Here is a 21112-nt window from a genome sequence, read left to right on the forward strand (position 1 = left end):
AGCCCATATATTGAGGGATCCTTAGGGTGTGAAAAGAAAGAAGAAAAATAATAATATATATGTAGAGAACAATGGTTGTGCTCGCCGAAGGCTTGAGCACACCCAATTAAGAATATTACTATCTGCATGTCACACCCTCAGAATATTACTATCTGCATGTCACACCCTCAGAATATTACTATCTGCATGTCACAACCCTCAGAATATTACTATCTGCATGTCACTCCCTCTTTACTGAAAGCATATAAAACATTCAGAAGATAAAGCCCACTACCTGGTCTTCCCCCCTGCCTACAAGACCACCACACACCTGCCTACAAGACCACCACACACCTGCCTACAAGACCACCACACACCTCCCTACAAGACCACCACACACCTCCTAGCAAGACACCACACACCTGGCCTACAAGACCACCACACACCTGCCTACAAGACCCCCACACCTCACTAAGACCACCTGCCTACAAGACCACCACACACCTGCCTACAAGACCACCACAACACCTCCCTACAAGACCAACCTACACACCTCCCTATAAGACCACCACACACCTCCTACAAGACCACCACACACCTGCCTACAAGACCACCACACACCTCCTATAAGACCAGCCACGACACCTCCCTATAAGACCACACACAGTCACCTGCCTACAAGACCACCACACACCTGCCTACAAGACCACCACACACCTGCCCTACAAGACCACCACACACCTCCCTACAAGACCACCACACACCTCCCTACAAGACCACCACACACCTGCCTACAAGACCACCACACACCTGCCTACAAGACCACCACACACCTCCCTACAAGACCACCACACACCTGCCTACAAGACCACCACACACCTCCCTATAAGGACCACCACACACCTGCCTACAAGACCACCACACACCTGCCTACAAGACCACCACACACCTGCCTACAAGACCACCACACACCTCCCTATAAGACCACCACACACCTGCCTACAAGACCACCACACACCTGCCTACAAGACCACCACACACCTGCCTATAAGACCACCACACACCTCCCTACAAGACCACCACACACCTCCCTACAAGACCACCACACACCTGCCTACAAGACCACACACACAACACCTCCTACAAGACCACCACACACCCTCCCTACAAGACCACCACACACCTGCCCTACAAGACCACCACACACCTGCCTACAAGACCACCACACACCTCCCTACAAGACCACCACACACCTGCCCTACAAGACCACCACACACCTGCCTACAAGACCACCACACACCTCCCTACAAGACCACCACACACCTCCTACAAGACCACCACACACCTGCCTACAAGACCACCACACACCTCCCTACAAGACCACCACACACCTGCCTACAAGACCACCACACACCTCCCTACAAGACCACCACACACCTCCCTACAAGACCACCACACACCTGCCTACAAGACCACCACACACCTGCCTACAAGACCACCACACACCTCCCTACAAGACCACCACACACCTCCCTACAAGACCACCACAACACCTGCCTACAAGACCACCACACACCTCCCTACAAGACCACCACACACCTCCCTACAAGACCACCACACACCTGCCTACAAGACCACCACACACCTCCCTACAAGACCACCACACACCTCCCTATAAGACCACCACACACCTGCCTACAAGACCACCACACACCTCCCTACAAGACCACCACACACCTGCCCTACAAGACCACCACACACCTGCCTACAAGACCCCACCTGCTACAAGACACCACACCTCCCTACAAGACCACCACACACCTGCCTACAAGACCACCACACACCTCCCTACAAGACCACCACACACCTCCCTACAAGACCACCACACACCTCCCTATAAGACACCACACACCTCCCTATAAGACCACCACACACCTCCCTATAAGACCACCACACACCTGCCTACAAGACCACCACACACCTGCCTACAAGACCACCACACACCTGCCTACAAGACCACCACACACCTGCCTACAAGACCACCACACACCTGCCTACAAGACCACCACACACCTCCCTACTAAGACCACCACACACCTGCCTACAAGACCACCACACACCTGCCTACAAGACCACCACACACCTGCCTACAAGACCACCACACACCTCCCTATAAGACCACCACACACCTGCCTACAAGACCACCACACACCTCCCTATAAGACCACCACACACCTCCCTACAAGACCACCACACACCTCCCTATAAGACCACCACACACCTCCCTATAAGACCACCACACACCTGCCTACAAGACCACCACACACCTCCCTACAAGACCACCACACACCTGCCTACAAGACCACCACACACCTCCCTACAAGACCACCACACACCTGCCTACAAGACCACCACACACCTCCCTACAAGACCACCACACACCTCCCTATAAGACCACCACACACCTCCCTATAAGACCACCACACACCTCCCTATAAGACCACCACACACCTCCCTATAAGACCACCACACACCTCCCTATAAGACCACCACACACCTCCCTATAAGACCACCACACACCTGCCTACAAGACCACCACACACCTCCTACAAGACCACCACACACCTGCCTACAAGACCACCACACACCTCCTACAAGACCACCACACACCTGCCTACAAGACCACCACACACCTCCCTACAAGACCACCACCACACACCTCCCTACAAGACCACCACACACCTGCCTACAAGACCACCACACACCTCCTACAAGACCACACACACCTCCTACAAGACCACCACACACCTGCCTACAAGACCACCACACACCTGCCTACAAGACCACCACACACCTCCCTACAAGACCACCACACACCTGCCTACAAGACCACCACACACCTTCCTACAAGACCACCACACACCTCCCTACAAGACCACCACACACCTGCCTACAAGACCACCACACACCTGCCCTACAAGACCACCACACACCTGCCTACAAGACCACCACACACCTCCCTACAAGACCACCACACACCTCCCTACAAGACCACCACACACCTCCCTATAAGACCACCACACACCTCCCTACAAGACCACCACACACCTCCCTATAAGACCACCACACACCTCCATAAGACCACCACACACCTCCCTATAAGACCACCACACACCTCCCTACAAGACCACCACACACCTCCCTATAAGACCACCACACACCTCCCTATAAGACCACCACACACCTCCCTATAAGACCACCACACACCTCCCTATAAGACCACCACACACCTCCCTATAAGACCACCACACACCTGCCTACAAGACCACCACACACCTCCCTACAAGACCACCACACACCTCCCTATAAGACCACCACACACCTCCCTACAAGACCACCACACACCTCCCTACAAGACCACCACACACCTCCCTACAAGACCACCACACACCTGCCTACAAGACCACCACACACCTCCCTATAAGACCACCACACACCTCCCTATAAGACCACCACACACCTCCCTATAAGACCACCACACACCTCCCTATAAGACCACCACACACCTCCCTATAAGACCACCACACACCTGCCTACAAGACCACCACACACCTGCCTACAAGACCACCACACACCTGCCTACAAGACCACCACACACCTCCCTACAAGACCACCACACACCTGCCTACAAGACCACCACACACCTCCCTACAAGACCACCACACACCTCCCTACAAGACCACCACACACCTGCCTACAAGACCACCACACACCTGCCTACAAGACCACCACACACCTCCCTACAAGACCACCACACACCTGCCTACAAGACCACCACACACCTGCCTACAAGACCACCACACACCTCCCTACAAGACCACCACACACCTGCCTACAAGACCACCACACACCTGCCTACAAGACCACCACACACCTGCCTACAAGACCACCACACACCTCCCTACAAGACCACCACACACCTGCCTACAAGACCACCACACACCTGCCTACAAGACCACCACACACCTCCCTACAAGACCACCACACACCTGCCTACGACTGCTTCAGAACTGACAGTAGTTACAGATAAAACCAGACTTCAGCAGAAATTCTCTGAGATTAAACATGCAGACAGCCAAGTGTAAAGTGTGTGTGTGTGTGTGTGTGTGAGTGTGTGAATGCAGACTCTGACCTTTGCTCTCTGTCTTGGTTTATAGAGAGCGTCAGTTTCAACCAAGCCAATCTTTAGTAACCTGTTTCTCCTCCTCCTCCCCCGCTACCCTTCCTCCCCCTCCTCCCCTCCTCTCCCTCCTCCCCCACTACCCCTCCTCTCCCTCCTCCCCCACTACCCCTCCTCTCCCTCCTCCCCCACTACCCCTCCTCTCCCTCCTCCCCCACTACCCCTCCTCCCCTCCTCCCCCTCCTCCCCTCCTCGCCCTCCTCCCCCGCTACCCCTCCTCTCCCTCCTCCCCCACTACCCCTCCTCCCCTCCTCCCCCTCCTCCCCTCCTCGCCCTCCTCCCCCGCTACCCCTCCTCTCCCTCCTCCCCCACTACCCCTCCTCCCCTCCTCCCCCTTCTCCCCTCCTCGCCCTACTCCCCCGCTACCCCTCCTCCCCTCCTCGCCCTCCTCCCCCGCTACCCCTCCTCTCCCTCCTCCCCCACTACCCCTCCTCGCCCTCCTCCCCCGCTACCCCTCCTCTCCCTCCTCCCCCACTACCCCTCCTCGCCCTCCTCCCCCGCTACCCCTCCTCTCCCCCTCCCCCTCCCCCCCCCTCCCCTCCTCCCCGTCCTCCCCCTCCCCCCTCCTCCAGGTGAAGTACAGCCCCAGCTGTAAGTTTAAGGAGCGGATCGAGGAGAACGGTTACAACACGTACGCCTCAGTCCGCTGGAAACATGGCGGCCGGCAGATGTTCGTGTCTCTGAACGGCCGGGGGAAACCGAGGCGAGGCCACAAGGCCCGCAGGAGACACCCCTCCACCCACTTCCTCCCCATGCTGCCTTCCTAGCTACGCCCCCTGCGCTGCTATTGGTCACCCCTCCACCCACTTCCTCCCCATGCTGCCTTCCTAGCTACGCCCCCTGCGCTGCTATTGGTCACCCCTCCACCCACTTCCTCCCCATGCTGCCTTCCTAGCTACGCCCCCTGCGCTGCTATTGGTCACCCCTCCACCCACTTCCTCCCCATGCTGCCTTCCTAGCTACGCCCCCTGCGCTGCTATTGGTCACCCCTCCACCCACTTCCTCCCCATGCTGCCTTCCTAGCTACGCCCCCTGCGCTGCTATTGGTCAGCCCTCACACCCAGGCCTGCCCACCTCTGTTGTGGATGTACAGTGATGTTCATATTCGCCGTCTGTCTCTCTCTCCAGACCTCCCCCTCTCTGGAACACCCAAACTGTAACCCCTGACCCCTCAACACCACCCCGACTCTGACCCTACGGGGTGGGGTTCTCCATGCTGGTCTGACCCCTGACCCATCAGCACCCTGACTCTAGGGGGTAATCCCTCCACCCACACAATCTCCCACCCCTCCACCCCCGTCCTCTACCCCTCCAGTCCTCCAGTCCCCCAGTCCTCCAGTCCCCCACTCCTCCAGTCCCCCAGTCCTCCAGTCCCCCAGTCCCCCAGTCCTCCAGTCCTCTACCCCCCCAGTCCTCCAGTCCCCCAGTCCCCCAGTCCTCCAGTCCTCTACCCCCCCAGTCCTCCAGTCCCCCAGTCCCCCAGTCCTCCAGTCCTCTACCCCCCCAGTCCTCCAGTCCCCCAGTCCTCTACACCCCCAGTCCCCCAGTCCTCTACACCCCCAGTCCCCCAGTCCTCTACCCCCCCAGTCCCCCAGTCCCCCAGTCCTCTACACCCCCAGTCCTCCAGTCCTCCAGTCCTCCAGTCCCCCAGTCCCCCAGTCCTCCAGTCCCCCAGTCCCCCAGTCACCCAGTCCTCCAGTCCCCCAGTCCCCCAGTCCCCAAGTCCCCCAGTCCCCCAGTCCTCCAGTCCCCCAGTCCCCCAGTCCCCCAGTCCCCCAGTCCCCCAGTCCTCCAGTCCCCCAGTCCCCCAGTCCCCCAGTCCTCCAGTCCTCCAGTCCTCCAGTCCCCCAGTCCCCCAGTCCCCCAGTCCTCCAGTCCCCCAGTGAGGGATCCAGGAGGAGGCATCCAGGAGGCCAGGTGGAGGACTGGAACCCTGTCTCTCTCTGCGACTCCAGGACTGGAACCCTGTCTCTCTCTGCGACTCCAGGACTGGAACCCTGTCTCTCTCTGCGACTCCAGGACTGGAACCCTGTCTCTCTCTGCGACTCCAGGACTGGAACCCTGTCTCTCTCTGCGACTCCAGGACTGGAACCCTGTCTCTCTCTGCGACTCCAGGACTGGAACCCTGTCTCTCTCTGCGACTCCAGGACTGGAACCCTGTCTCTCTCTGCGACTCCAGGACTGGAACCCTGTCTCTCTCTGCGACTCCAGGACTGGAACCCTGTCTCTCTCTGCGACTCCAGGACTGGAACCCTGTCTCTCTCTGCGACTCCAGGACTGGAACCCTGTCTCTCTCTGCGACTCCAGGACTGTCTCAAACTTGGTTAGCACATTACTTAACTGGTTATTATATATATTTTCTCTGCGTCTTTCTAACACCTGTTGCACATAGAATTTTTTAATATATTTCAATATTGTTTTTGTTTTTTACTGCATGAATTTTTTACTGGTGAATTTGTTTCTATTTTGTGTTGTATTCATGCTGTGTAGTAGTTCAGACTGTATCTCACTGTAATCTGATAAATTCATCAGACACGCCCCCTTGATCTAATTGGTCAGCTCCAGGTTAAAGGTAACAGCATCAGAGATCCTTTGGAACATAAACAGGAAATGGAATTAAAAACAAAAAAACAAAGTAGAGAAAAGAAACAGGAAGAGGAAACAGGAAGAGGAAACAGGAAGAGGAAACAGGAGGAGGAAACAGGAAGAGGAAACAGGAAGAGGAAACAGGAGGAGGAAACAGGAAGAGGAAACAGGAGGAGGAAACAGGAGGAGGAAACAGGAAGAGGAAGCATGAGACGGGTTAGTCTGATGACAAGGTGAGGAAAGCCCATGTGTCGCCACCAACCACATGTTGGACAGCACTCACACACTTCCTGTTGGACAGCACTCACACACTTCCTTTTGGACAGAAGTCACACACTTCCTGTTGGACAGAACTCGCACACTTCCTGTTGGACAGCACTCACACACTTTTTGTTGGACAGAACTCACACACTTCCTGTTAGATGGAACTCTCACTTCCTACTTCCTGCTTTCCTACTTGTAAACCCCTAAAGCCAGTGGTTAACCCGTTCTGCGTCCCTGAGCATATTTCTCATCATGTGTCACTGGCTTAAGAAGGAAATGAACAGGAAGTAGAAAAAATAACTGGAAGTAATAGAGGAAGAGGATCATGGAAGCATACACTGTTGCTAAGATACGTTCAGTGATGAGTGTGGGCCTCGGTACATGTTCAGCTTGAGAAGCATAATAAAATGTTGATAAATTATTCCTTGTTTCAACTGTATGTGTACTCCTGTGTCTGTGTGTTGGTTTAAGACTGGAGAAACTAAACTGTATACACACTCATCCCTACTGAGGAGTCAGGACGCTCTCTCTCTCCTCTGCTGTACAATGAAATGGACAACACATAAAGGCTCGTCACACTACTCTCAGGTTTTCCCTCATTTCATGGTTAGGGTTAGGGTTAGGCACTCTTTAAGAAATCGTCCAGATAGGGGGGCTGTGTGTCCCTCCCCTAAGAGTACTTTTAGCTTTTCATCATCAGACAGTGGTGATTGATAGTATGAGGGTTTCAAATGTATTAAAGGCATAGCTCTCTCTCTCTCTCTCTCTCTCTCTCTCTCTCTGTGTCTCTCTGTCTATTCTCTCCCTTCCCTCCTGTACTGCTGTAAGAAGTTTGGATTGGTTGGTGGGTGGGTTATGTCTGCAGAGGGTAGGATGCCTGCACATTATTTGGTTGGTGACACAACAGGACAGTATTAGGAAAGATGTGAAATGTAACCAACCAACCAACATACACACATACCCACACACACAGAGACAGAAAGGGAGGCAGTTACTGTTGGAGTCACTGTTGCAGTAAACCAGTCCTATTATGGTCATAAAGTCTTCAATTCTCTGGTCTTATAGAAACCAAACACACATTTACTGTTCCAGCATCTGTATTCTGACTCAACTTGAAGCTCTAATCTTTGAACTAGCAGATGTCTCTGCATCATAATAATGTCTCTAACCCTAACCCTGTATATACCATACACTCTAACCCTAACCCTACCATACACTGTACCATGCACTACTTTGTTGAAAAGTACTTTGCATGAAAATATAAATATTTATATATTGACTCTGACCACCAGAACACAGTCAGACCCACACTGCTTGCTTTGTTCTGTAAATGTAATCCCAAGTGGTAACATCTACAAACAACAAGCCCAGCAGCAGCATCTGGGGCATGCATGAGTCAGCAGGTTTCCAGTAACTGAGCTATGTGAGGTGTCACAGGAAGAGATGATCTACTGAGCTGCGTCTGGGGAGAAGATAATCTGTCTCACCTCATCTAAACCACACGAGTGAGAACACTACTGCTACTTTACAACATTTGTGTGTGTCTGTGCATGTATCTGTGTGTGTCTGTGCATGCATGTGGATGTGTGTGTGTATGTGTTTGTGCATGTACTATATGTGTGTGTGTGACCATTTCATCTCTACAGATCATGCCCTTTGTGGCTCCATGACTCATCAAATATGAGCTCTGACAGCGTGGCCCCCTGCTGTATAAATACGCAGAGTCAATCAGAGGGTCCGTACTTGGCTCAGGCATCATGGCTGCCCCTCTCACCCTGCTGCTGACCGCCCTCCTCTCCCACCAGGGACTGACAGGTGAGTTACCTGAGACAGAGCTGCCCAGCTAACCACACCTCAGAAAGATCATCATCAGTAGGTTTATTTAGTACTTGTAGTTGGAGGTTGAAATCAAACTCCATGTTGGTGTTCAGGGTTGTGATGTGTTGCAGGTGTGTCAAGGACTGAGATCATCAATGGGCAGAAGGCTGGTAGGAGCTTGTTTCCCTTCATGGCGTCGGTCCAGAATAACCTCAAACCCAGCTGTGGAGGGGTGCTGATCCAGAAGAACTTTGTTCTGACTGCAGCCCACTGTGACAAGGGGTAAGCCTGTTGACTACTTTGTTGTGACTGCAGCCCACTGTGACTGCAGCCCACTGTGACAAGAGGTAAGCCTGCTGACTACTTTGTTCTGAGCTTCCACTGCTAAATATTATCATGTTGTTTCATGGATTAGACCTCATGTGCTCTAAGAACTCAGACAGGATGTATTGATCTCATTCCAGAGAAATGACAGTGGGTTGTATTTCCCCCCCCCCCCGCCCCCCCCCCCCCCTCTCATACAGAGGTGAGAAGCTCACTAGGCTCATGTTCTCACTAGTCTGAGTGTGGTCATTCAACAGACACTCTGAGTGACCACACTTTCTCAAAGCCATTGTTTGTCAAGAACAGGCTTCCTCAAAGTCAGTTAGGTACTGTATTTCATGGACAGTGTTTCTCAAGACCACTGTATCTTAAACACTTTCAAAGATGGTGTTTGTCATGGATGCTGTATTTTGTAGACACTATTTGTCAAAGCCAGTGGTTGTTGTAGTGAGAATTTCATGGCAGCATGAGGTTTCACTACCTGTGATCCTGACCTCTGACCTCTGCCTCCTCTAGAAACCTCAGTGTGGTTTTGGGGTCACACAACATCGGGGAAAACTCAAAGGGAGCTGTAAGGTTCGCCGTGGAACGCAAATGCATACACCCTTCCTTTAAGAACGTCAAGACAGGAAATGACATCATGCTCCTGAAGGTACATAATCACATGTCCACTCTGACCAGATGAACAGATTATGAGTTAAACAGCACTGTGTACTACTCTGCCTTATATCATTGCTTGTGTTCCTGTGTGCATCGTAATAATAATGTGTTCATTTAGCAGACAAACTATTTTCTTAATCTGCAGTCAAATGCTCTTCCACAGAGCTATACCAAGTAACTAGGATTCTCCCCACAGCTGTCCAAGAAAGTGAAACCCATAAAAGTGGCCAGGATCCCGACCAAGCCGCGCGCGGTTGGTGCTAACATCCGGTGTCATTTGGCTGGCTGGGGGGCGACGGAGACAAGTGTCAGGGCGGTAGATGACCTCAGGGTGGTCAACGTGTCCACCGTGGACCTGGACGTCTGCCGCAAGCAGTGGCAGGATGTTGGGTTGTCCCTCCCCGACAACGTGGTCTGCGCAGGCGGGTACAAGAGCAAGAATGGTGCCTGCCAGGTTGGTCAGGTTTAATAGCCAGCTAGCTAACTAAGTAACTAACAAACTAGGTAGCAAATGAACTAACTAACTTGTTAACTAGCTAGCTTGCCAACTAACTAACCAACTTACTTGAGAACAAACTGACAACATTGTTATCTACATAGCTAGAGAACTAACTAAACACAATGCCATAATGAAATGTAAATGGTATCTCTCCTCTCATCCCCCTCTCTTTCTCTCTCTGTCTCCCCTTCCATCTTTCCCTCATCCTCAACTTCCATTTTCTGTCCATCCATCCATCCATCTCTCTCTCTCTCTCTCTCTCTCTATCTCTCTCTCTCTCTCTCTCTCTCTCTCTCTCTCTCTCTCTCTCTCTCTCTCTCTCTCTCTCTCTCCTTCCCTCCTGTAGGGGGATTCGGGGGGTCCCCTGGTGTGTGCTGGGGAGGTGGTCGGCGTTGTCTCCTTCAACATGAAGAAGAACTGTGACTACCCCAACGTCCCCAACATCCACACCCAGGTGTCCAGTTTCCTGTCCTGGATCAGAAAGGTCCTCAACAGCAGCACCTGCTAGAACACAGGCTCTCTCACCATCACCATCATGAAGTCATCTCTCCATTTCTCTTGCTCTCACTTTTTTTTGTCTTTCTCCCCCTCCCAATCTCTCTCTCTCCCAATACCATGACTCTGTGTCTGGGGCCATTAGGTCTGTACGTGCTTCTAAGTTTTGAGATGGTAAATTATGTCTCCGTCGTGACCATCGTGAGTCAACCATGACTGTGTGGTTTCCTAACCTCGGGGTGATGTCTGACATTAAACGCTCTGCTGAAATACCAAGTGTGAGTTTTGTCACTGTGTGCTGGTGGTTTGGAGGGCTCCTCCCTCCTCCCCTCCTCCCTCCTCCCCGGTATAAGAGCCTCCTCTGGCAGCATGGTTGTGTAGAAGGCACCATGGAAGTCAGCTTCTTGTTTTTTTACGTTGGGCTGCTTCTGTCTCTGGAGGGTAAGATACTTTTCTGACTGCTGTCATTTTAACATTACGTTTATATTAACTTTTTATTCATCTAGCAGATGCTATTATCCAAGGAGACAAACTGCATTTATAAAAAGTATAGCAGAAGATTAAGGATCACAAGTTTACAGTTCTACAGTATTGTACTGTATTGTAAATACTAGAACAAGTCTCCCTCCCCCTCTCTCTCTCTCCCTCCCCCTCTCTCTCTCTCTCTCCCTCCCTCCCCCTTTCTCTCTCCCTCCATCCCCCTCTCTCTCTCCCTCCCTTTCTCTGTCTCTCCCTCACTCTCTCTCTTTCTGTCTCCATTGGCATTGTGGATGTTGCATGTGTGTGTGTGCAAGTGTATCTTTACTGTGTGTGTGTGTGCAGAGGTAGGGGGGTCCCGGGGGGGTATCGTGGGCGGCAGGGAGGCAGAGCCACACTCCAGACCGTACCTGGCCTCCCTGCAGACCAGGGGGACACACGATTGTGGAGGCGTCCTGGTGAGGGAGGACTTTGTTCTCACTGCTGCACACTGCTCTGGGTGAGTCTCTGTCTGTATCTCTGTCTGTTTGTCTACCTGTCTGTCTACCTGTCTGTCTGTCTGGCTGTATGTATGTATGTCTGTCTGCCTGTCTGTCTGCCTCTCTCTGATTTCTGGTCTGACCCTGTCCTGGTGTCTTGGTGTCCTGGGGTCCTGGGTCTGGTGTCCTGGTGCCAGGCGGTACAGGGTGGTCCTGGGAGCTCACTCTCTTCGCGCCCGGGAGTCATCCAAGCAGAAGCTGGAGGTTCAGAGCTACATCCGTCATCCTGGTTTCCAAGTTGTCGGGGACGATACGGACCTCATGCTTCTCAAGGTGGAGATATCTCTAAGCATCCTAACCCTGGACCAGCCCCACTCATAGTACTAACCCCAACCTCTCTCACCCTGGACCAGCCCCACTCATAGTACTAACCCTAACCTCACAGCACTGAGCTGGTGGAGATCGGTCTCTCACCCTAGAACAGCAGCACCCAGTGCTTGCGCCACCTAATGGTGCAACTGACTATTCTGTGTGCCTGTCATCCTTACCTCCCCCCCCCTCTCTGTGCCAGCTTGCTGGTAGAGCACGCCTGACCAGGGAGGTGCGTTTGATTCCACTGATGCAGAACCCGCCGGCCCCTGGCAGCCTGTGCAGCACGGCTGGGTGGGGCGATGTGGGGGACAACCGAACCTTGGCAGACCGGCTCCAGGAAGTGGATGTCAGGATCCTGTCGCAGTCTGAGTGTGCTCGGAGGTGGAACCTGACGATCACAGAGAAGATGCTGTGTGGGACGGGACAGCAGGCCTTCCAAGGGTTCTGCTCGGTGAGACTTTTCTCTGCTTGCAAGGGTTCTGCTCGGTGAGACGTTTCTCTGCTTACAAGGGTTCTGCTCGGTGAGACGTTTCTCTGCTTCCAAGGGTTCTGCTCGGTGATACATTTCTCTGCTTACAAGGGTTCTGCTCGGTGAGACGTTTCACTGCTTGCAAGGGTTCTGCTCGGTGAGACGTTTCTCTGCTTACAAGGGTTCTGCTCGGTGAGACGTTTCACTGCTTGCAAGGGTTCTGCTCGGTGAGACGTTTCTCTGCTTACAAGGGTTCTGCTCGGTGAGACGTTTCACTGCTTGCAAGGGTTCTGCTCGGTGAGACGTTTCTCTACATTACATTTACATTTATTCATTTAGCAGACGCTTTTATCCAAAGCGACTTCCAAGAGAGAGCTTTACAAAGTGCATAGGTCACTGATCATAACAACGAGATAGCCACAAAACATTGCGAGTAGCCAAAACATGAAGCACACATTGTGAACAACCAAAATAAGTGCCAAAGGGAAGAACCATAAGAGCATGTAGTTAAACAAGTTACAATTAAACAACATGAACTGCTATAAGTGCAAGTGTACCTGTGGGAAAAGAAAGCAACAATAATAAAAACAATATATCACAGCGAGTACAAAAAATTTAAGTCAGTTACCACCAACCACAAGAGCAACAAGTCTCTAAGCAAGAGTCATTGTGATTCTTGAGGAAACTAACATCGGGTCAAGCGAACCATTCTTAAGTACCGTTGTACTCCCGGAACAAGTGCGTCTTGAGCCTTTTCTTGAAGGTGGAGAGACAGTCAGTGTCTCTGATGGAGGTGAGACGTTTCTCTGCTTCCAAGGGTTCTGCTCGGTGAGACGTTTCTCTGCTTACAAGGGTTACATTTACATTTAGTCATTTAGCAGACGCTCTTATCCAGAGCGACTTACAGTAAGTACAGGGACATTCCCCCCGAGGCAAGTAGGGTGACACAACGTCATTTGACACGGCCGGGAATCGAACTGGCAACCTTCTGATTACTAGCCCGATTCCCTCACCGCCCAGCCACCTGTTCTGCTCGGTGAGACGTTTCTCTGCTTACAAGGGTTCTGCTCGGTGAGACGTTTCTCTGCTTACAAGGGTTACATTTACATTTAGTCATTTAGCAGACGCTCTTATCCAGAGCGACTTACAGTAAGTACAGGGACATTCCCCCCGAGGCAAGTAGGGTGACACAACGTCATTTGACACGGCCGGGAATCGAACTGGCAACCTTCTGATTACTAGCCCGATTCCCTCACCGCCCAGCCACCTGTTCTGCTCGGTGAGACGTTTCTCTGCTTACAAGGGTTCTGCTCGGTGAGTTGTTTCTCTGCTCACATTTTCTTTTGTTTCACAGTTTCATTTACATTTTCACACTTTATTCATCTAATAGCAGCTTTTATCCAAAGCATGAAGTACAGTAGAAGATCAAGGATCAGAAGTGCACAGTAGTCTGACAGTATTTCAGTGATCAGTCAAGGAACAGTCTGTATTACCAGGCCCAGTTTAAAGTACCCTGTGTTCGTGTACGTGCATCTCTGTATGTGTGTGTGTGGTGCGTGTGTGTGTGGTGTGCGTGTGTTTGGGTGTGTTTGTGTGTGTGGGTGTGTATGGTGTGTGTGTGTTGCAGGGAGACTCAGGGGGCCCCCTGGTGTGCAGTGGAGAGCTTGCAGGCTTGATCTCCTTCTCGGGCATGGAGTGTGCAAACCCATCCACTCCAGACGTCTACATGAGAGTGTCTGCTAACCTGCCCTGGATACAGGAAGTCATCGACAACAACTAGGATGCTTCCTGTATGAATCTGTCATGTCACCCACGTGGTGTTGTGGCATTTACTGTATCTTTTTATTAAGATATTGTTAGAGTTACTGTTCGAGTGATTAAAGGATTCTGACTTCCAGGTTCACCTGGTCTCTGCATATCATTTCGATTATTTACTGTCGCTTAGTTTCAGAGATGAATCTCTAATGATGAATGATAATTGAATTGCTCTGATGTCATTATTCATAAAGATGGAAGAGAGACTCAATAAACAAACTTAACCCTTGTGTTATCTTCGGGTCGTTCTGACCCATCAGTCATTGTGACCCACCGTCGTATTGCGACAACTTTACCGCATACAAAAACAAAGTGAAGCATTTTCTTTTAACCGTTGGGCTGTCTCAGACCCCCCACATTGCGAAGGTTAAAAGAAAATTATTTTTATTTGGTTTTGTATTGGGTAAAATTGGGTAAACACAACGATGGTTCGTTATGAACCTTTGGGTCATGTGACCCGAAGGCAGCACGAGGGTTAACATTTGTTTTGGGACCCCCCAAAAACACATTAGTAAAAAAAAAAATCAAAAGGGCCCCATACACTATTTTTGTTTAGGGCCCTCAAAACCCTAGGGCCGGCCCTGCTAATTACTCTTGAAATCACACAGTAAGGACCCTTTCTTTTCTAAACTATGTGTGTCCATACAACAGTCATCAGAATCAGAATCAAAATGCAACATTTCAGTCATGCAACATTTACAAAAATGTAAGACAATAACTTTAATTATAAATAAAAATTAAGATGCACAGCACGTGAATAACCTCGGCCAGAGCCGTACACACGACTAAATTTTAAGTCGGCTTCACAATGACATCAATTCCCGGTGTTCATTACACTCAAGTTCACTTAACTTTCTACGGCCATCACCGCTACGCCACTATGGGAGTTGTAGTTTTTTCTCCCAAGGAACTGGCCTCCCATTTTCCATAGGTTTCGCGAGGTTTGCATGGGCGGTAGTCTGCATTTCTCTGCAGGAAGAATTGAATAATACTGGCATGAAATTCGTGTTCAGGTAATTTGATTTACTGAACGGCATGGATTGTATCAAAATATCGATGTACAGGAGCCATGGCTGCGCTTTAAACCCTCATGTTCAGGATATTAATGAACAGCTGCAGTGGGGAGTTTATAGGTATGCTAGCTAGCTAGAATTATTGATAACCTACAGTGTTATTGCGCGGACAGTCCCAGGTGTGCGCTAGCTACAGCTAACATTAGCGCTGTGTCAATGATAGCTGTGGCTATTTAGGTAATATGAGCTATTATTACGAAACGGCGACGAATCGGTAAATGTTTCAGCCATATCTTCATGTTTCATCATTTCTGACCCAGTGGCGATGGCTGACGTATTATAATCTTGAAGTTCAAGTAAGGCAGAACACATCTGGTTTTGATCCTGTTGTCCCTGTAGCCGAACATTTAGCAGTTTATGAATTGGTGATTTGACCGATTATAACAAATGAGGTATAAGAGACAGTATTTAATGGTGCATGAACTGTGTTGCTTTTAGAATAGGTGTGTCTCTTTGGTTGTGTGTGTGTGTGTGTGTGAAACTGTATGTTTTAGTGACTGACCTCCATAAATGCGTAATGCACACAGGCAAATAACCAGGAAGTTATTCGTCAAGCAAGGCCATTGGCTGTTCAGGTTGTCAATCTCAGCCAATAATAAAACAGTTCTCTCTTTTTGCGCACTGATTTACTCTGATATTCACTGTGCTTATGTCCCTCTCTCTGTCTCCTCTGTTTATCTCTCTTTATCAGTAGCATTTGAATGTCTGGAGGCATGTCCAAGAAAAGGGGCAGGTATGTGGAATCATCCCTCCCAAAATTCACTGCTTTCATTGTGTTTGTGTGTGTGTGTGTGTGTGTGTGTGTGTGTGTGTGTGAGAGAGAGAGAAATATAACCAGAAAAAGACAGTAACAAAAATAGAGAGAAATGTTCCAGGCAAGGGTTAGGGTTGAGGTCCCAACTAAGCCTAACCCTAAACCAATGTCATCAGTAATCTCATGGCCGGCTTTGATCATCCCTCCCTCCCACTCCGTCTGTCTGTCTAATAGGAAACGGAGCAGCGGGGAGCTGAGCGACACCATGACCCCGGACCCCAACTGCATCCTGGGAGTGCGTATCCAGCACAACTGGCATGAGAAAGGCACCCAGAGCAAGTGGAAGGGCACAGTGCTGGACCGTCTGGGGGTCAACCCTGCCCTCTTCATGGTCAAGTACGACGGCTTCGACTGCGTCTACGGCATCGAGCTGTTCAAGGACGAGAGGGTGTCCAGCCTACAGGTGCTCTCAGAGAAAGTGGGTGAGTTCTGGTTATAAGAGCATATCTCTCCGTGTGTCTCTCTGTGTGTGTGTCTCTCTGTGTGTGTGTCTCTCTGTGTGTGTGTCTCTCTGTGTGTGTGTCTCTCTCTCTCTCTCTCTCTCTCTCTCTCTCTCTCTCTCTCTCTCTCTCTGTGTCTCTCTCTCTGTGTCTCTCTCTCTTACTGTCCCTCCCCTCTCCTCAGTCAACAACCGGATCAGGGTTCCCCCCGGGGCTGAGGAGCTGGTGGGGAAGGCGGTGGAGCACCTGTTTGAGAAGGAGGACGGGGAGAAGAACGAGTGGAGGGGGATGGTTCTGTCCCGCGCCCCCATCATGACCCACTGGTACTACATCACCTACGAGAAGGACCCGGTGCTCTACATGTACCAGCTGTGGGACGACTATGCAGACGGAGACCTGCGCATCCTGCCTGAGGCCGGTGAGACACAGCACCTGTCTGTCTGTCTCTGTCTGTCTCTCTCTCTCTCTCTCTCTCGCACACACTCTCAATTAAATTCAATTGGCTTTATTAGCATTAAGAAACAAATGTTCATATTGCCAAAGCAACGGTGGAGCCACAGAAACAGTATTCATACCATTACTATGGACGTCGGTATACTATTAATGTTACCAAATAATCCGATGACAACCAAACATGGCAAATTCAGTTGAAAGATTAAAGGGGTCATTGATTGCAGAACCGAATTTACCTTGTCACAGTTGAATAACGACAGTTCAGTGGGTAAAATGGACATACAGTGAACCTCAAAGTCCATTGACACCTGTAAACCGATATTGAACAACTTCAACATTGCACCCTGCATCTCTGGGGTGCTGCATTTAAGCATTTTGTTTGTAATTCTGTCTGGACCACAAGTTTTCCTTGGCTTGAGAGATTTTGTTTGTTGGATCAATTCTTCCGAAGTAATTGGTAAATCAATGGGGTTTTGGTTGTCTTTGATGGTTTCTTCTAATGTTTGGAGTTTTTCTTTGATAATACATTGATCTGAATTCATTTGATTGATTGGTAAGTCTTTGTACAGATTTTCAAAATGTGCTCTCCAGATGTCACCATTTTGGATGGGTAATGCTCGAGTTTTATTTGCGTTGAAGTTGTTCCACATATCCCAGAATTGATTTTGATTATTTGCGTTCTCAATATCTTCAAGTTTCATCTGGGTATAGTTTTGTTTTTTGTTCCTAATTGTACGTTTATATTTGTTTATGTTATTGTACCTAGTGCGTAGGGCTGTTTTTTTTGGTTGGCAATGTTTTTCATTAGCTATTTTCTTTAGGTCTTTTCTAATGGTTTTACATTTTTGATCAAACCATTTTTCAGTATTTTGCCTTCTAATTGGTTTCCGTTTGTGTTTGATAAGGTCTGCTTTGATAGCTGCTTTGTGAAATATCGTATTGATATTATAAATGGCCTTGTTTACACCGTCTCTGGTTGGGGCGTATTGATTTTGGTCATATGTTGATATGTTATTCATCAGATCAGGTGAGTTCAAGGCCATGATGAATTTGTCTTCACTGTCAGGGGTCCATCTGTATGTAGTATTTAATTTATACAGTTTATTGGGTTCCTTTTTTGTTTCACTAATTTGACCTGAGAGTTGTAAAAATACATTTATTTGGTTGTGGTCTGAGAGGGGGGATTGCTGTCTGACAGTGAATGCACTGATAGTGGAGGGGTCCATGTCAGTGATTGCATAGTCTACCATACTAGACCCAAGAGCTGATGAGTATGTGAATCTCCCTAAAGAGTCCCCTCTGAACCTACCATTAACTATGTACAGGCCTAAAGAGTCCCCTCTGAACCTACCATTAACTATGTACAGGCCTAAAGAGTCCCCTCTGAACCTACCATTAACTATGTACAGGCCTAAGGCTCGACAGAGGTGCACTACCTCCTTGCCACTTTGATTTATTACAGAGTCACGGTTGTTCCGGTGGGTGATGGTAGGTGTGGTAAACAGGGGAGACTGACCAGACACATGGTTGTTGCCCTGTGGGTCGACTGTATCAGGTCTGATTCCTGTCCGTCCATTCAGATCTCCAATTAGGTGCATGTTTCCCTGGGTCTGGAAATATGTGATTTCAGAATGGAAAGTTTAAAAAATGTCTTCTTCAAAATAAGGAGAATCTATTGGGGGTATATAAATAGCACAGAGATATAGATCTCTATCAGTGATGCCCAGGGTTTGATCTAACCTTAACCAGATATAGGATTTACCCTGTTTAACTGGTGAGATATGATGGCAAAGACCTTCTTTATACCACACCAAGATCCCCCCCGATGTTCTGCCCTTGCGTATGTTGGTTTTAAAGAGGGCACCATGACTTCATTGTTTCCTGGGGGACAGTGAGTGAGCAGATTATTTTGACACCATGTTTCTGTCAGCACAATTATATCAACATCTTTGATAGAGTTCATAAATTCAGGGTTTCCACTCTTCAGCTCAAAGGTTGAGGAGTGAAGACCCTGTATATTCCAACAACTTACATGAAATGAACGCATTTTAAAACAATCAAAATGAACCTGGATAGTGAGACAAAAATTAAAACACCTACAAATATTTCTCTAACAACACTATATAATAACTGTATATGAATGTTATGGAGGTGTACTGTTTTTTTTCTCGCAAATATTACTGCTGTATGGATTACTACTATTTCTATTACTACTACTACAAACAGTATAGTTCCATGTTGTTCTGTTTCTCAACTGGGAAGGTGTACAGTACAACTTAACTGGATAGAAGCCTGGTGCACAGGGTGTGCAGCATCTCCCTGATGTCTCCCAGCTCAGTTCAGCTCTCTCTCTCTCTCTCTCTCTCTCTCTCTCTCTCTCTCTCTCTCTCTCTCTCTCTCTCTCTCTCTCTCTCTCTCTCTCTCTCTCTCTCTCTCTCTCTCTCTCTCTCTCTCTCTCTCTCTCTCTCTCTCTCTCTCTCTCTCTCACACACACAATCTCTTTCTGTGAGATCTGTTAGTAAAGCAGGTCTTGTTCTGTGTCTCTCCCCTTCTGCCCCTCCTCAGAGAACAAGCACCTGCTCCCAGCTGACCGTAAGCCTGGGGAGGAAACAGAGAGCCTTGTGGGTAAGCAGGTGGAGTACGTGACTGACAAGGGGGTGAAGAGGACCGGCCTGGTGATCTACCAGGTCCCAGCCAAGCCCTCCGTCTACTATATCAAATATGACGATGACTTTCATATCCACGTCTATGACCTGGTCAAGACCACCTAGAGACAGATTCCTTCCCCCCAGTCATCACCCCCCTTCGCTCTCTCAGTGTGGCCTGACCTCACAGAGAGAGAAACTTTTATTTTAATGTTTGTGGTTTTAAACCAGTATGCTTTCATCTTTCAGCAGGTGTAACCTCTTTAGTTTCTGTCATGGTTAATGCTGAGCGGAACTGTAGCAATGCCAGGTTTGGCCACTAGAGGGTGGTTGTAGGGAGGCTCAGGGGAAGCCGTCTGGAGGGATGGTGTGAGCAGGCTCTGGCTGGGTGCTCTGGACCACTTGCTAACACTTAGCCTCATACAAGCTTACACGAACAATGTAGTATTATTATTATTATTAATAATATAAATTATATGAATGTTATTGGGAAAGCTGCCCCCCAAAAAGCCATTCTGGTCCCATATGGGCCAGAGAGGCTTGTGGTCCCATATGGGCCAGAGAGGCTTGTGGTGTGGAAGAGCAGAACAGGAACCACGTTCGTGTGCAGCTGTTATTTATTAACGACTTCATCGACAATCATTTATTATTATCAGAGCCACAGTTTGTATCACCACACACACACATACTGTACATACACACACACACACACATACTGTACACACACACAAACACATACTGTACACACACACATAACGTACACACACACACAAACACACACATACTGTACAAACTCGTAGGGTTGTACAACCTGAGCAGAACAGCAAATGAGTTGGTCTGGCAGGGGAGACCACGGTAACCACGGTGACCACGGAGACTAGACTAGTCTGAGAGGTCCTCAGTAACGAGCCTTGTGATTGGCCTGGGCTGGAGCTCCTCAGTAACGGGCCCTGTGATTGGCCGGGGCTAGAGCTCATCCTCACTGAGGCAACGTCTCATTGGTAGATTACAAACTAGAGTCCCTTGCGCATCATCAAAGTGCCTTTCGAGTCACGTTGCCATGGCGGCGTGTTCGCCCGCCACCCATCCTCCTGAGCCCGATGCCAGGTTGACACTGTTGCTTTGGTTACGGACCAGTCTGCGTGGGGCGTGGCCAGAGATGCTCATTTGTACCCCAGGGGAAGAAGTTTTAAAGTGTTCTGTACGCATC

General features: G+C 49.6%; 4 protein-coding genes across 6 annotated transcripts in view; all 4 read left to right on the forward strand.

The window, feature by feature from the left end:
* The window catches only part of fgf22 (fibroblast growth factor 22), a 19305-nt gene extending 13739 nt beyond the window's left edge, over window positions 1–5566 (forward strand). The window contains exon 3 of the mRNA XM_062455608.1: window positions 4792–5566. Coding sequence (XP_062311592.1) covers window positions 4792–4986 — 195 coding nt within the window. The 3' untranslated portion in view covers window positions 4987–5566. The remainder of the gene's footprint in view (window positions 1–4791) is intronic.
* A 3226-nt stretch (window positions 5567–8792) lies between these two features.
* Window positions 8793–11141, forward strand: LOC134016228 (mast cell protease 1A-like). The gene is made up of 5 exons (XM_062455619.1): window positions 8793–8884; window positions 9019–9169; window positions 9728–9863; window positions 10068–10325; window positions 10717–11141. Exons 1-5 carry the CDS (start codon window positions 8827–8829, stop codon window positions 10876–10878), a joined length of 765 nt encoding a protein of 254 aa, XP_062311603.1. The 5' UTR covers window positions 8793–8826; the 3' UTR covers window positions 10879–11141.
* Window positions 11142–11259: 118 nt separating this feature from the next.
* LOC134016229 (serine protease 57-like) lies at window positions 11260–14565 on the forward strand. 3 transcript variants are annotated; one of them, XM_062455622.1, is made up of 5 exons: window positions 11260–11841; window positions 12019–12154; window positions 12393–12644; window positions 13456–13480; window positions 14017–14283. In XM_062455622.1, the coding sequence occupies exons 1-5, from the start codon at window positions 11636–11638 to the stop codon at window positions 14109–14111; spliced, it is 714 nt and encodes a 237-aa protein (XP_062311606.1). In that variant the 5' UTR covers window positions 11260–11635; the 3' UTR covers window positions 14112–14283. The 3 variants fall into 3 exon arrangements, with proteins under 3 accessions (XP_062311606.1, XP_062311604.1, XP_062311605.1); XM_062455620.1 differs by lacking the exons at window positions 13456–13480; window positions 14017–14283 and adding an exon at window positions 14290–14565; XM_062455621.1 differs by lacking the exon at window positions 13456–13480 and having other exon boundaries at window positions 12393–12669.
* Window positions 14566–15366: 801 nt separating this feature from the next.
* Window positions 15367–20810, forward strand: zmp:0000000521 (spindlin-1). Its single transcript, XM_062455602.1, has 5 exons — window positions 15367–15490; window positions 16242–16283; window positions 16539–16786; window positions 16989–17222; window positions 19823–20810. The coding sequence occupies exons 2-5, from the start codon at window positions 16252–16254 to the stop codon at window positions 20026–20028; spliced, it is 720 nt and encodes a 239-aa protein (XP_062311586.1). The 5' UTR covers window positions 15367–15490; window positions 16242–16251; the 3' UTR covers window positions 20029–20810.
* Window positions 20811–21112: the final 302 nt, after the last annotated feature.

This window comes from Osmerus eperlanus, unplaced genomic scaffold (genome assembly GCF_963692335.1).
Source record: "Osmerus eperlanus unplaced genomic scaffold, fOsmEpe2.1 SCAFFOLD_48, whole genome shotgun sequence".
Classification (NCBI taxonomy): domain Eukaryota; kingdom Metazoa; phylum Chordata; class Actinopteri; order Osmeriformes; family Osmeridae; genus Osmerus; species Osmerus eperlanus.